Source organism: Gallinula chloropus, assembly GCF_964237585.1.
Source record: "Gallinula chloropus genome assembly, chromosome: 34".
In the NCBI taxonomy this organism is placed as follows: Eukaryota; Metazoa; Chordata; class Aves; order Gruiformes; family Rallidae; genus Gallinula; species Gallinula chloropus.
Genome location: NC_140119.1, coordinates 1,121,235 through 1,134,854, shown reverse-complemented (window position 1 = coordinate 1,134,854; position 13,620 = coordinate 1,121,235). Strand labels below are relative to the sequence as shown.

The following is a 13,620-nucleotide window of genomic DNA, read 5'->3' as shown; positions in this document are numbered from 1 at the left end:
CCTGGATTTGCCATTCTGCCCCCAGCTCGGGCTGCTCCGGGCCAAGTGCTGACCATGTTTGGCTCCATGTGGCCAATGGGCAAGGGTTGGGCAAAGGGTTCAAAGGGTTGCTGATAACCACAGGCAGGTTCTGAATAACAGTGGGTGAGATTTTGGCTGAAAATACCCAGAATGGTTCAGAAAGTGTTGATAATGGGCCAGAAATGTTCTCCAGGGAGGTGGGGACATGGTGATGGGGTCAGGGCCACCAGCACCAGTAACAGCACAAAGAAAAAAAACACAAGCAGCAGCTCTGGCGCAGTAGTAGGTGGCTGTGTCACCGTCCCTGAGGCTGTTCATCTGCAGCGTCACCGTGCTCTGGGAGTTGTCCCTGGAGATGCTGAACCAGCCCCGGACAGATGGTGCATAGGTTGTGCTGCTACCAGTGCTGCCAATCCCCGCCACGTACTCCAGCCCCTTCCCAGGTGCTTGACGCAACCATCCCATGCCAGTGTCACTGAAGGTGAAGCCAGAGCCCTTGCAGAGGAGGCGCAGGGACCCCCCGGGTGTCTGGAGGCCCCTCCGGACTCCACCAGCGTCACGGCCGCCCGCAGCCCTGGGGAAGGAGGAAGGACATCAGTGAGTCGCCCGCTCCCACCATCATCATCATCATCATCATCACCATCTCCATCGCCACATCCTCACCACCCCCTCGTTACCTGGGAGGGCGACGAGGAACAGGAGGATGGTGGAGGCCCAGTGGGTGCCCACGGTGATGGGTGGTGGGTTTGGGGAGGGAGGTGATGGTGACGCAATAGGGTCGGGGGGTTCTTATGGGGCCATTCTGCCTGAACGTAGACCAAGTTTGGCTCCATGTGACCAATGGTCAAGGTTTGGCCAAAGGGCTCGAGGGGTTGGTGGGCAGCACAGGCTGGTTCTCAAGGAAACTGGTTGAGATTTGGGCCAAAGATGGATCAAAAGATTGTTCTCTAGAGAGGTTGGGACAATGTGACCAATGACCCAGAGTAGGTGCTGCCAGCAGTGGGGTAAATACTTGCAAACCTATCCAGGTAACGAGGGGCCAAGGCCGTGGCCATGGGTGGAGGTTTGGCCCTGGCTGGAGGCCAGACGCCCACCAAAGCCGCTCTCCCACTCTGCTGCGGGCTGGGTCGGTCTCTGCACAGGCTGTAGATGGTCTCTGCTCCCCGTCTTGTCCATGGGCTGCGAGGGGACACCCGCTGCACCATGGGCTTCTCCATGGGCTGCAGGGGAATCTCTCTCTCTGGAAACTGGAGCGCCTCATTCTTTCCACCCCTCCCCTTCCTCTCTGTCCTTGGTGTCCATATGGCTCGTCACACCTTCTCACTCCGTTCTCTGGGACACAATGTGGTTGCTTGGAGGCTTTCCCCCATAAATGTGGTTCCCAGAGGCGCTGTGACCATCACTGATGGGCTCGGCCTTGGTCAGCAGCGACTCTGGCCTTGAACTGGCCGATGTTGCTCTGTGGAGCTGCAGAGAGCTTCTGGCTGCTCCCTGCAGCAGCCCTTTGCTGCAGCCCCTGTTCTCTCCCAGCACCCAGCGACCCAGAACTGGGGCAGATCTGGAGGAGGCCAAGCTGGGGCAGGATGGCAAAGCTGGATGAGGCATCGCTCCAAGGCCCGAGGTCCAAACAACTCAAAGATGGGTCAGAAAAGGCTGATAATGGGCCAGAATTGTTCTCCAGGGAAGTGGAGACACAGTGATGGGGTTGGGCCCACCAGGATTATAAGCTCCAGCACTATCAACACGCTTCACACAGTAGTAGGTGGCCGTGTCACCGTCCCTGAGGCTGTTCATCTGCAGTGTCACCGTGCTCTGGGAGTTGTCCCTGGAGATGCTGAACCGGCCCTTGACTGACGGCGTGTAGTAGGTGCTGCCACCAGTGCTGGAGATACCAGCAACGTATTCGAGTCCCTTCCCGGGCGCCTGGCGCATCCAGCCGATGGCAAAGCTGCTGAGGGTGAACACAGAGCCCTTGCAGAGGAGGCGCAGGGACCCCCTGGGTGTCTGGAGGCTCCCTCCGGACTCCACCAGCGTCATGGCCGTCTGCAGCCCTGGGGAAGGAGGAAGGACACCAGTGAGTCTCCCCGTGCTGCCACCGACCTCAGTGTCCAATTCATCACCCCTTGGTGGGACCAAGTCTTGGTCTGGGGGTGTCAGGGCCCGGGAAGTGTCTGGGTGGCTCTAGGGTGGGAACTCAGGGGGGGTTGAGGCACAACTGGGTGAGGTTGGCAGAGACGGGTCAAGATGTTGCTCCAAGCGCCGAGGGTTGGGGTGACCAGTTGAGGGTTGGGGTGACCAGTTGAGGGTTGGGGTGACCAGTTGGGGGTTGTGGTGGGAATGGGCGATGTTGAGGCTTGAAATATCCTGGTGTTGGGTCCAACATGGCCATGTTTGGGGCCTGGACCCACCCCAATACTTCCGGAACAACCCGAAGGGTGGTGGAGCTGCTGAAGGTGAAGCCACCGGTGGGTGAGCTTTTGGGTGGGGTGAGTTGCCCCGTCTGACTTGCCCAGTCCTTGGCCATGCTTGTCCAGACCCTGACTGCTGGCCCCGAGCTCTGACCCTTTCCCAAACCCTTGACCCTCTGCACTCAAATCCCAACTCTTTGTCCCAAAACCTCCCCAGCTGCTGCCCAAAGCACCCCGAGCTCCAACCCTGGTGATTCAATGAAGTGTAGTGATGCTGAATAGATTGATGGAGATGCAGCTTGAGAGACAATTAATAGAAGTTTAATTTGAGTGTTTTAAGAATAGATTTGGGTTGGATTTCAGTGGAATGTGGCTGTAACTGTGTGAGCTGTTGGGTGGCAGTTGCTACCAAACTGAGCCATGACAGTGCAACAGCCTTGGGGCTGCAGAAAGTGACGACCGGGGAGTCATCAATAATGAGCCCAACGAGCAATTAAGAGACAGAGTATATCTTGTTTCCAGTTACAGGGCTTCCTAACGAGTCGGTGCAGGAATGTGTGTTTGAGCTCAGGTAGCCATGGAGGAGAAACATAAAGAGGATGAGCTGAGGGAGAGGAAGACGTCCAGCCTTCATCCCTGAAGCCCAGCGGCAGAGCCCCTGAGTGCCACTGATCACGCTCCAGCTGGGAGGAGGGAATGGAAATGACTTCCTGGGAATAATTAGCACAACCCTGCCTTTTCTCAGCAATGACACTGCCTGTGTGTAGTTAATGTGTGTCAGGGTGAGAAATCTGGCTGTGATCAGCACACCCAGGGAGGAGCGATCGATCCCCTGTGTGCCCAGCGCTGCCATCAAGGATCCTGCTGCAGAGGCACCAAGGCCACTGAGTTTGGATTCCGGCTTCCTGAGGCATCACGGTCACCATGTCCCTGCCACAGGCTCCCCCAGACACCCCCATTCAGCAATTAATTCATGGATTTCTTAATTACTTTTACCCAGAACATGACACAGGCTCCACAGAGACCCCTATAATTACTTAATTAACAGACATCTTAATTGCATTCTGCCACCCATCTCCCCATAATTAATTAATTAAATCCTACAACTGCCATGGCTTCCCTGGAGAGTTTCTTATGAATTAATTAATCCCTTCTTGTGACTTGCGAACTGAGACCGGATGCTCTCAATCAATCAATCAATCAATTAATTATTTTTCCATGGGCCTCATTCCCTGGACAACTGGTTAATTTACTTAAAACAAGCTACTCTTTTGGTGCGCTCATTAGTGATACGATACCCATGGGACGTGTCGCTAACAGAACCCCTCCCTCTTCTCACCCTCCCTGACTCGTTATGCAAATCAACCCCCACCCCTCTGCCCTATAAGAACCCCTCAACCCCATTGTGGCGCCATCACTTCCCTACTGAAACCCACCACCCATCACCATGGGCACCCGCTGGGCCTCCACCATCCTCCTCTTCCTCGTCACCCTCCCAGGTAACAAGGGGGTGGTGAGGACGTGGCAATGGAGATGATGATGATTGATGATGATGATGATGATGATGATGATGATGATGATGATGATGGTGGGAGCGGGCGACTCACTGGTGTCCTTCCTCCTTCCCCAGGGCTGCGGGCGGCCGTGACGCTGGTGGAGTCCGGAGGGACCTCCAGACACCCGGGGGGTCCCTGCGCCTCCTCTGCAAGGGCTCTGGCTTCGAATTCAGCACCAACTACGGCATGGGATGGGTGCGCCAGGCGCCCGGGAAAGGGCTGGAGTACGTTGCGAGGGTTGACAGCTTTGGCAGCACTGAGTACGCGCCATCGGTCCAGGGCCGGTTCAGAATCTCCAGGGACAACTCCCAGAGCACGGTGACGCTGCAGATGAACAGCCTCAGGGACGGTGACACGGCCACCTACTACTGCGCCAGAGAAGCTGGTGCTGCTGGTTATGGTAGTGGTGGCCCCGACCCCGTCACAGTTTCCCCACCTCCCTGGAGAACAAGTCTGCCGCATTCCAAACCTATCTTGACCCAACTTGGAGTGTTTCTGGCCCAAATCTCCCCCAGTTCCTTCTGACCCCGTCCCCGTGTTCCCACCTCCCTGGAGAAAAAGTTTGCCCCATTCTCAACCTCTTTTGACCCATTTTTGAGTGTTTCTGGCCCAAATCTCCCCCAGTTTCCTTCAGAACTCAACTGTGGGGCCTACCGACCCCTTGAGGCCTTTGCCCAACCCTTGGCCATTGGCCTCCAGCTGTGACCATTTCCCTCAAACCTCAACGTTCTTCAACCCAATCCCCAACTGGTCCCCCCAAAACTCAACTGGTCCCTCCAACACTCAACTGGTCCCCCCAACACTCAACTGGTCACCCCAACACTCAACTGGTCACCCAACACTTGTCCCTAGGCCCTTGTCCCAGGCCGGGTGCCAAGGGCTGAGGCTGAGGAGAACCGGGCGCCATTGGGCCAGGGAGGGAGAAGATGGAGGCCGAGGGGTGGGGGAACAGGCTCAGGGGACTCAGGCCACACGCTTGAGGCCTAAACCACTCCGACCATGGGGAGGTGGGAGGGAAACGGTCACAGCTAGAGGCCAATGGCCAAGGGTTGGGCAAAGGCCTCAAGGGGTCGGTAGGCCCCACAGTTGAGTTCTGAAGGAAACTGGGGGAGATTTGGGCCAGAAACACTCAAAAATGGGTCAAAAGAGGTTGAGAATGGGGCAAACTTTTTCTCCAGGGAGGTGGGAACACGGGGACGGGGTCAGGGCCACCAGCAACACCACCAGTAGCACCATCAGCAGGTTTGGCGCAGTAGTAGGTGGCTGTGTCACCGTCCCTGAGGCTGTTCATCTGCAGCGTCACCGTGCTCTGGGAGTTGTCCCTGGAGATGCTGAATCGGCCCTTGACCGAGGACACATAGTAGCTACTGCCACCACTGGTAATATATCCGACGTACTCGAGCCCCTTCCCAGGCACCTAACATGCCCAAATCATGTCGTTGCTACTGAAGTCGAACCCAGAGCCCTTGCAGAGGAGGCGCCGGGACCCTCCGGGTGTCTGGAGGCCCCTCCGGACTCCGCCAGCTTCACCCCTTAGTTACCCCCCTAATTATCTCCAGACACCCAGGGGGGCCCTGCCCCTCCTCTGCAAGGGCTCTGGCTTCGACTTCAGCTACACCCACATGGGATGGGTACCACAAGCACCGAAGAATGGACTGGAGTGTGTGGTGGGGACTGGTAACACTGGTAGCAGCGAGTACTACACACCCTCGGTCAAGGGCCGGTTCACCATCTCTAAGGATGACTCCCAGAGCACGGTGACGCTGCAGATGAACAGCCTCAGGGACGGCAACATGGCTACCTACTACTGCGCTGTCATGGTTTCACCCGGCTGAGGGCCAAGATCCATGCAGCTGCCTGCTCCTTAAAGGAAAAGAAGAGCAGGTTAAAGGGAAGGGGGGGGGGGGGGGGGGGTGTGAGAAGTAAGGGAAGGGAAAAGGAAGAGAAAGTGGCAAATAACCCCAAAATCAAGAAATTAAGAGGCCCGTGGGTTGGGATAAGGAGAGTTTACTAAGATAACAGAAAGATAAAATATAACAATACTAACAGGGCTTTAGAGCAATAATATATAAAGCTGTTCATACACAATGCAGTTTCTCACCAAACCCACAGCTCAGGCCGTGCCACCCAGAGCCGTCCCAGAACCCGACCGTCCCCCAAGAACCGCGCGTCCCGGAGCCGCCCCTCCTCCTCCTCCCATCAGCCCCCGATATCCTGGGCAGGACGTAACTGGCGTGGAATACTCTCTTTGGTCAGCTGGGGCACCTGTCCTGGCTTCGCCCCTCCTTTCTCATGAAGAGCTGAGAAAGTCCTTGACTGTCTGACAGCAACTACAAACATCAGGGTGTCATCAGCACTACTCCCATTTTAACTCCCAAACACAGCACTCCATCCGCTGCTACAAATGAAGTTAACTCCATCCTGACCAAAACCAGGACATAATCCACTCCTTATTCCATACCATTTACGTCATGACCAAATCCAACTATTGTACAACCAGTTTCTTGTTTCAGACACACATATATGTATGTTCACATGTATATACACACATGTGCATACAGGTATCATTCCCTTAGTCTATGGACCATTCCTCTGAGTTTGTTGAGTGAATGAACATTTAGTCCATGATGATCTTCAGGCTTCATTCGTCGTAACAGTCTCTCGTGGTGTCAGCATGTGCCATTGGATCATTGCGTGCTGCATCTCGGGCTGTCGACCGATACACCTGACATGGTCCATGTTCATAGTCTGTGAATCAAAGATGTTCATTTTCAAAGGGAAGGAGGAAAAAGTTCTTGGAACACCAAGTCTTGGTCCCGTCGTCGTGGCACTCTTCCTTCATTGACTTGTATGACTCCGGCTGTAACTCCATTGGTACAACATACAACAACATACAGCAATAATAGCAATAATGAATGCACAGAGCAATTATTATAATACAATTTCTACCTTATTAATTATATTGGCTATTCTCACCCAAAATCAAATCCCTCTGGGGTACACATCGAACTTCTCCATTCTTCTGCATTACCCACCAAGTACAACCAGGTCCTTTGACTTTACTTTGTTTTATAGCAAAACCAGCTTCTAAAAGGATTTGAATTATCCTTTTTCCTTTCTCAAATACTTCCTCTGCTGTATTGCCCCATACAATGATGTCATCAATATACTGCAGGTGCTCTGGGGCCTCACCCTTTTCCAGTGTAGTCTGAATTAGTCCATGGCAGATGGTGGGGCTGTGTTTCCACCCCTGGGGCAGACGATTCTGAATGTATTGGATGCCCCTCCAAGTGAAAGCAAACTGTGGCCTGCACTCTGGCGCCAGTGGTATTGAGAAGAAAGCATTTGCAATGTCGATTGTGGCATACCACTTGGCTGTCTTTGACTCCAGTTCATACTGTAGTTCCAGCATGTCTGGTACAGCAGCACTCATACCTGGAGTGACTTCATTTAGGCCACGATAATCCACTGTCAGCCTCCACTCTCCATCAGACTTCTGCACAGGCCATATGGGACTGTTAAAGGGTGAGCGGGTTCGGCTGATCACTCCTTGACTCTCCAGTTGACGAATCAGCTTATGGATGGGGATCAGGGAATCTCGGTTAGTACGGTATTGTCTTCTGTGCACGGTTGTTATAGCAATTGGCACTTGCTGTTCTTCAACCTTCAACAACCCCACAACAGAAGGATCCTCCGAGAGTCCAGGCAAGGCACGCAATTGCTCAGTTTCTTCTGTCTCCAAAGCAGCTATTCCAAAAGCCCACCGGTACCCTTTTGGGTCTTTAAAATACCCTCTACGGAGATAATCCATACCCAAAATGCATGGAGCTTCTGGGCCAGTCACAATTGGGTGTTTCTCCCAGTCCTTCCCAGTTAAGCTCATTTCAGCCTCTAACACAGTCAATTGTTGGGATCCCCCTGTCACTCCAAAAATGCTGACAGGTTCAGTCCCAACATGATTCGATGGCATTATCGTACACTGGGCACCAGTATCCACCAGAGCCTTGTACTCTTGTGGGTCTGACGTGCCAGGCCATCGGATCCACACAGTCCAATAAACACGGTTATCCCTCTCCTCCACCTGGCTGGAGGCAGGGCACCTCTATTGTTGCTGACTGTGTTGGCTGTTCACTGGTGCAACGTTCTTCCTGGCAGAACCGCGTTGTGCGATCCTTTTACCTCGCAGCTCATTTACTCGTGCTTGGAGGGCTGAGGTGGGCTGCATACCCCACTTACTCATGTCCTCACCATGGTCACGCAGGTAAAACCACAGCGTCTCTCGCGGTGTGTACCTACTGTATCCTCCCTTCTGGGATGATGGACGCTTTCTCCCAATAGCTGCAACATGGCTGCATACGGGTTGGGAGATGGACACATTTTCATCAAGTCGCTTGACCAGTTTCTCTACCGCTGCGATGACAGAGAGAGAAACATTGTCCTGGTATCTCCGGAGTTGGCCGGACACCTCAGATACTGTATATACATCACTCCAGTCCATTGTTGCCAACGAATTGGTGTGCCCTGCTGGTGCACTTCGTACAATCTTACGCCACATATCTGGGGTGCATAGGACCTCATCAGGATCAGAGGGAAGTTGTGAGTTGTCCAGATCATAATAAATTACCTCCCGTACAGCTAATTCTCTCAGGTGCTGGATAACTGCCTCTATGCTGTTACACTTGGGTGTTTGACATGTGATGTATTCCTTTATGGGATACCTTTCCCTCACACTTGACAGTAGTCGCCTCCAGAGGCTGAGGATTTCAGGCTTTTCACCAATTGCCTTATCAATGCCTCCTTCTCTAGCTAGGGATGCCAACTGCTTGGCCTCCCTGCCATCTAATTCCAGACTACTGGCCCCGTGATCCCAGCATCGGAGCAACCAAGTGATGATGTGCTCACCTGGGCGGCGGCTGAAATCTTTTCGAATTTCACGCAGCTCACTCAGGGACAGGGATCGTGTGACAACAACCTCATCCTGAGATGGTTGAGATGGAACAACCTTATCCCGGGATGGTTGAGATGGCTTTGCCTTATCCTGAGATGGTTTGGATGGCCCTGCCTTATCCTGACATTCATCAGATGACCCTGCTTTATCCTGACCTTCATCAGATGACCCCGCTTTATCCTGACCTTCATCAGGTGGCCCTGATTCAATTTCATCCTCATCCTCATCCTTCACTACAGGAACAACTTTCTTTGTGTATTTCCTCTTTCGTACAGGAGCAACAGACACTGATGTGGGTTGATTTTTTGTTTTACCGGCAGTATCTGCTGTAGGGGCAGCAGTAGCTGCAGCATCAGTTGGACAGGTTGCAGTAGCCACAGTTCTAGTCATAGAAGTTACAGTGGCCTCAGTGTTAGTCCCAGTGGTTACAGTAGCTGCAGTTTCAGTTGGGCAGGTTGCAGTAGCCACAGTTCTAGTCATAGAAGTTACAGTGGCCTCAGTGTTAGTCCCAGTGGTTACAGTAGCTGCAGTTTCAGTTGGTCTGTTTTCCTTCCTTTCCCTCTGACAGTGCTGACTGCTATCAAGCAGTGTTTGGTAAATAGTGGCCAGGGCCCAGCACAGTGCAGTAAGCTGTGCATCTCTGGGAAACTTGTGGCAATTTTTTTTCAGATATGCAGCCACTTTATCAGGGTCCTGTAACTGTTCGGGAGTGAAACTCCAAAACATCGGACGTGAGAAAGTGCCTAGGTAGCTGCCCATACTCTGCCACGTACCCTGCCACTCGTGATTATCTGGCCTTGCAGAACACTCTTGAGTGGTATTCATAAACCTTTGCTTCATATTTAACAAAAGCAGAACCATATTCACCAAACATAACAACAGCAAAATGCTACTTTGAATATTCCAGGGATATTGGAAATTTTCAAAAACTGTTCCCAGAGCTGTTGCATTTAGCCCAAAGGAAGAGAAAGCAGCATAGATATTTCTTTCTGTACTCCCACCATACCAGCTGCCGTTATTAATCCCTCCCTGTCTAAAGAATGGACAGGGCAGCAAAATCTTATACACATACCAGCAGAAGTTCACGATCAATGATATCAGTCAATACCAGAGCATCGTGACCAGAGACTGCTTAACCCAAAGTGCTTGTCACAACTTTGTCTTAATTACAATCGGGTCAGGGTCAGATCTACTGTTATCCCAAACTTTCGGGCCCCACGTTGGGCACCAAAAAGACTGTCGTGGTTTCACCCTGGCTGAGAGCCGAGATCCACGCAGCTGCCTGCTCCTTAAAGGAAAAGAGCAGGTTAAAGGGAAGGAGGGGGGGAAGAGGTAAGGGAAGGGAAAAGGAAGGGGCAAATAACCCCAAACCCAAGAAATTAAGAGGCCCGTGGGTTGGGATAAGGATAGTTTACTAAGATAACAGAAAGATACAATATAACAATGCTGACAGGACTTTAGAGCAAAAATATATGAAGCTGTTGATACCCAATGCAGTTTCTCACCAAACCCACAGCTCAGGCTGTGCCACCCAGAGCCGTCCCAGAACCCGACCGTCCCCCAAGAACCGCGCGTCCCGGAGCCGCCCCTGCTCTTCCCCCATCAGCCCCCCGATATCCTGGGCAGGACATAACTGGCGTGGAATACTCTCTTTGGTCAGTTGGGTCACCTGTCCTGGCTTCGCCCCTCCTTTCTCATGAAGAGCTGAGAAAGTCCTTGACTGTCTGACAGCAACTAGAAACATCAGGGTGTTATCAGCACTACTCCCATTTTACTCTCAAACACAGCATTCATCTGCTGTTACAAATGAAATTAACTCCATCCTGACCAAAACCAGGACACCAGGGCCTCCTGGGACCCCAGCGGGCTCTGGGGCTGTCCTCTCAACTACCCACCCGTGGATTAGATGGGTACACTCTTTGCTGGGTTAAAAACTGGCTGAAGGCCGGGCCCAAGGAGCTGTGGTGAACGGCATTAAAACCAGCTGGCAGCAGGTCAAAAGTGGTGTTCCCCAGGGTTCAGTGCTGGGGCCCGTCCTGTTAAAACCTTTATTAATGATCTGGACGAGGGGATCAGGTGCACCCTCAGTAAGTCTGCAGGCAACACCAAATTGTGTGGGAGTATGGATCTGCTTGAAGGCAGGAGGGCTCTGCAGAGGGACCTGGACAGGCTGGATCGATGGGCAGAAGCCAACTTTATGGGGTTCAACAAGGCCAAGAGCTGAGTTGTGCACTTTGGTCACAATAACCCCAGGCAACACTACAGGCCTGGGGCAGAGTGGCTGGAGAGCTCCCTGGAGCAAAAGATCCTGGGGGTGTCAGTGGACAGGCAGCTGAACATCAGGCAGCACTGTGCCCAGGTGGCCAAGAAGGCCAAAGGGATCCTGGCCTGGATCAGGAATTATCTGGCTAGCAGGAATAGGGAAGTGTTTGTTCTGTTATATTCAGCTCTGGTGAGGCTGCATCTTGAGTGCTGTGTCCAGGTTTGGGACCCTCACTACAAGAAGGATGTGGAGATGCTGGAGTGAGTCCAGAGAAGGGCAACGCAGCCCTGTGAGGAGCAGCTGAGGAAACTGGGGCTTTTTAGTCTAAAGAGAAGGAGGCTGAGGGGACACCTTATTGCTCTCTACAGCTACCTTCAAGGAGGGTGTAGAGAGGAGAGGGCCGGTCTCTTATCTCATGTAACAAGTGATAGGACGAGAAGATTACATTGCACTTGAGGACATTTAGGTTAGATATCAGGAAGAGTTTGTTTTCTGAAAGGGTAGTCTTGTGAGGAGTGGCTGAGGGAACTGGGCCTTCTTAGCCTTAAAAAAAATGGTGAGTGGAGATTTTATTGCTCTCTACAACTACTTAAAAGGAGGGAGTAGGGAGGTGGGGGTTGGTGTCTTCTCCCAGTTATCAAGTGACAAGCTGAGAGGAAATGGTTTCAAAATGCACCAGGGAAGATTTAGGTCAGATATCAGGAAGAATTTCTTTACTGAATACTTTTATCAAGTATTGGAACAGGCTGCCCAGGGAACTGGAGTCACCATCCCTGGATTTATTTAAAAGACATGTAGATGTTGTGCTTGAGGAAATGGTCTACAAGTAGACTAGGAAGGGTTAGGCTGTGGTAGGATTTGATCATCTTAAGGTCTCTTCCAACCAAAGTGATTCCATCATTCTATGGTAGACTTCCAGGAAATTCCCATTCTGTCATGGTGGGAAAGCACTGCTGCTTCAGACCAGTAGTCGAGCAATTCATCTGACTGTTCTTCTAAACTTTTTATAAATGTCAGGAGAAAAAAAAAAAAACAGAAATATTGGTGGCTATTTGCCAGCAGACATGTTGCAGAGACCCCATCACACCTTGTGTGTCTGGGTCACACAAGACCGGGAGATACTGCATTATGAATGGGATGAATGTGGATCGTGTTATTATAGCTTAGACAAACAAGAAGGAAAAAAGCCCAACAAACATAAACCCTACTAAATAAAAACTTGTCCTAACATGAGTTCCATGACCAGAGATGTGCAAAAGAAGATGATCACTTGGTTGCTGCTTAGAAACATCCAGTCCTCAGTTTCCATATGGCATCCTTGAGCTGCTGGTTCCTCATGCTGTAAATGAGGGGGTTCACTGCTGGTGGAACCACCGAGTAAAGAAATGACACTACCAGGTCAAGAAATAGGGAGGAGATGGAGGGGGGCTTCAGGTAAGCAAAGAAGGCAGTGATGACAAACAGGGAGACCACAGCCATGTGAGGGAGGCAGGTGGAAAAGGCTTTGTGCCGTCCCTGCTCTGAGGGGATCCTCAGCACAGCCCTGAAGATCTGCACATAGGACACCACAATGAACACAAAACACCAAAAAAAGAAGCAGGCACCAAGCACAATGACTGCGATTTCCCTGAGGTAGGCATCTGAGCAGGAGAGCTTGAGGATCTGGGGGATTTCACAGAAGAACTGGTCAAGGGCATTGCCCTTGCAGAGGGGCAGTGAAAATGTATTGGCTGTGTGCAGCACAGAATAGAGAAACCCACTGCCCCAGGCAGCTGCTGCCATGTGGACACAAGCTCTGCTGCCCAGGAGGGTCCCGTAGTGCAGGGGGTGGCAGATGGCAGCGTAGCGGTCATAGGCCATGACAGTAAGAAGAAAGTACTCTGTGGAGACAAAAAATACAAAGAAAAAGAGTTGAGCCACACATCCTGTGTAGGAAATGGCCCTGGTGTCCCACAAGGAATTGGCCATGGATTTGGGAACAGTGGTGGAGATGTAGCCAAGGTCAGTAACAGAGAGGTTGAGTAGGAAGAAGTACATGGGGGTGTGGAGGTGGTGGTCATAGGCTATGGTGATGATGATGAGGCCATTGCCCAGGAGAGCAGCCAGGTAGATGCCCAGGAAGAGGCAGAAGTGCAGGAGCTGCAGCTCCCGAGTGTCTGCAAAGGGCAGGAGGAGGAACTGGCTGGTGGAGCTGCTGCTGCTGTTGGACATCTGCTGCCATCAAGTGTGGAGACCTGTCCAAGGAGGAAAAAGTGCAGTGACAATTTACTGATCTTATCCTTGAGGAAAGCCTCTTTCAATTCAAACTAATTCTCTGTATTCAGGAAGACATTTGGCAGATCCCTTTTGGGAGCTCTGCTTTGTGCTGCCTTGAGTGTGCCACTGCTGGGAGGAGGGTTGGCTGTGGGGTATAGAGAACTCAGT

The 13,620-nt window shown here is 52.1% G+C and overlaps 1 protein-coding gene across 1 annotated transcript; it reads right to left on the bottom strand.

The window, feature by feature from the left end:
• Nucleotides 1-12,477: 12,477 nt before the first annotated feature.
• On the bottom strand, nucleotides 12,478-13,407 carry LOC311202986 (olfactory receptor 14A16-like; the record flags this gene model as incomplete). Its single annotated transcript, XM_084277624.1, has 1 exon — nucleotides 12,478-13,407. The coding sequence occupies one exon, from the start codon at nucleotides 13,405-13,407 to the stop codon at nucleotides 12,478-12,480; it is 930 nt and encodes a 309-aa protein (XP_084133750.1).
• Nucleotides 13,408-13,620: the final 213 nt, after the last annotated feature.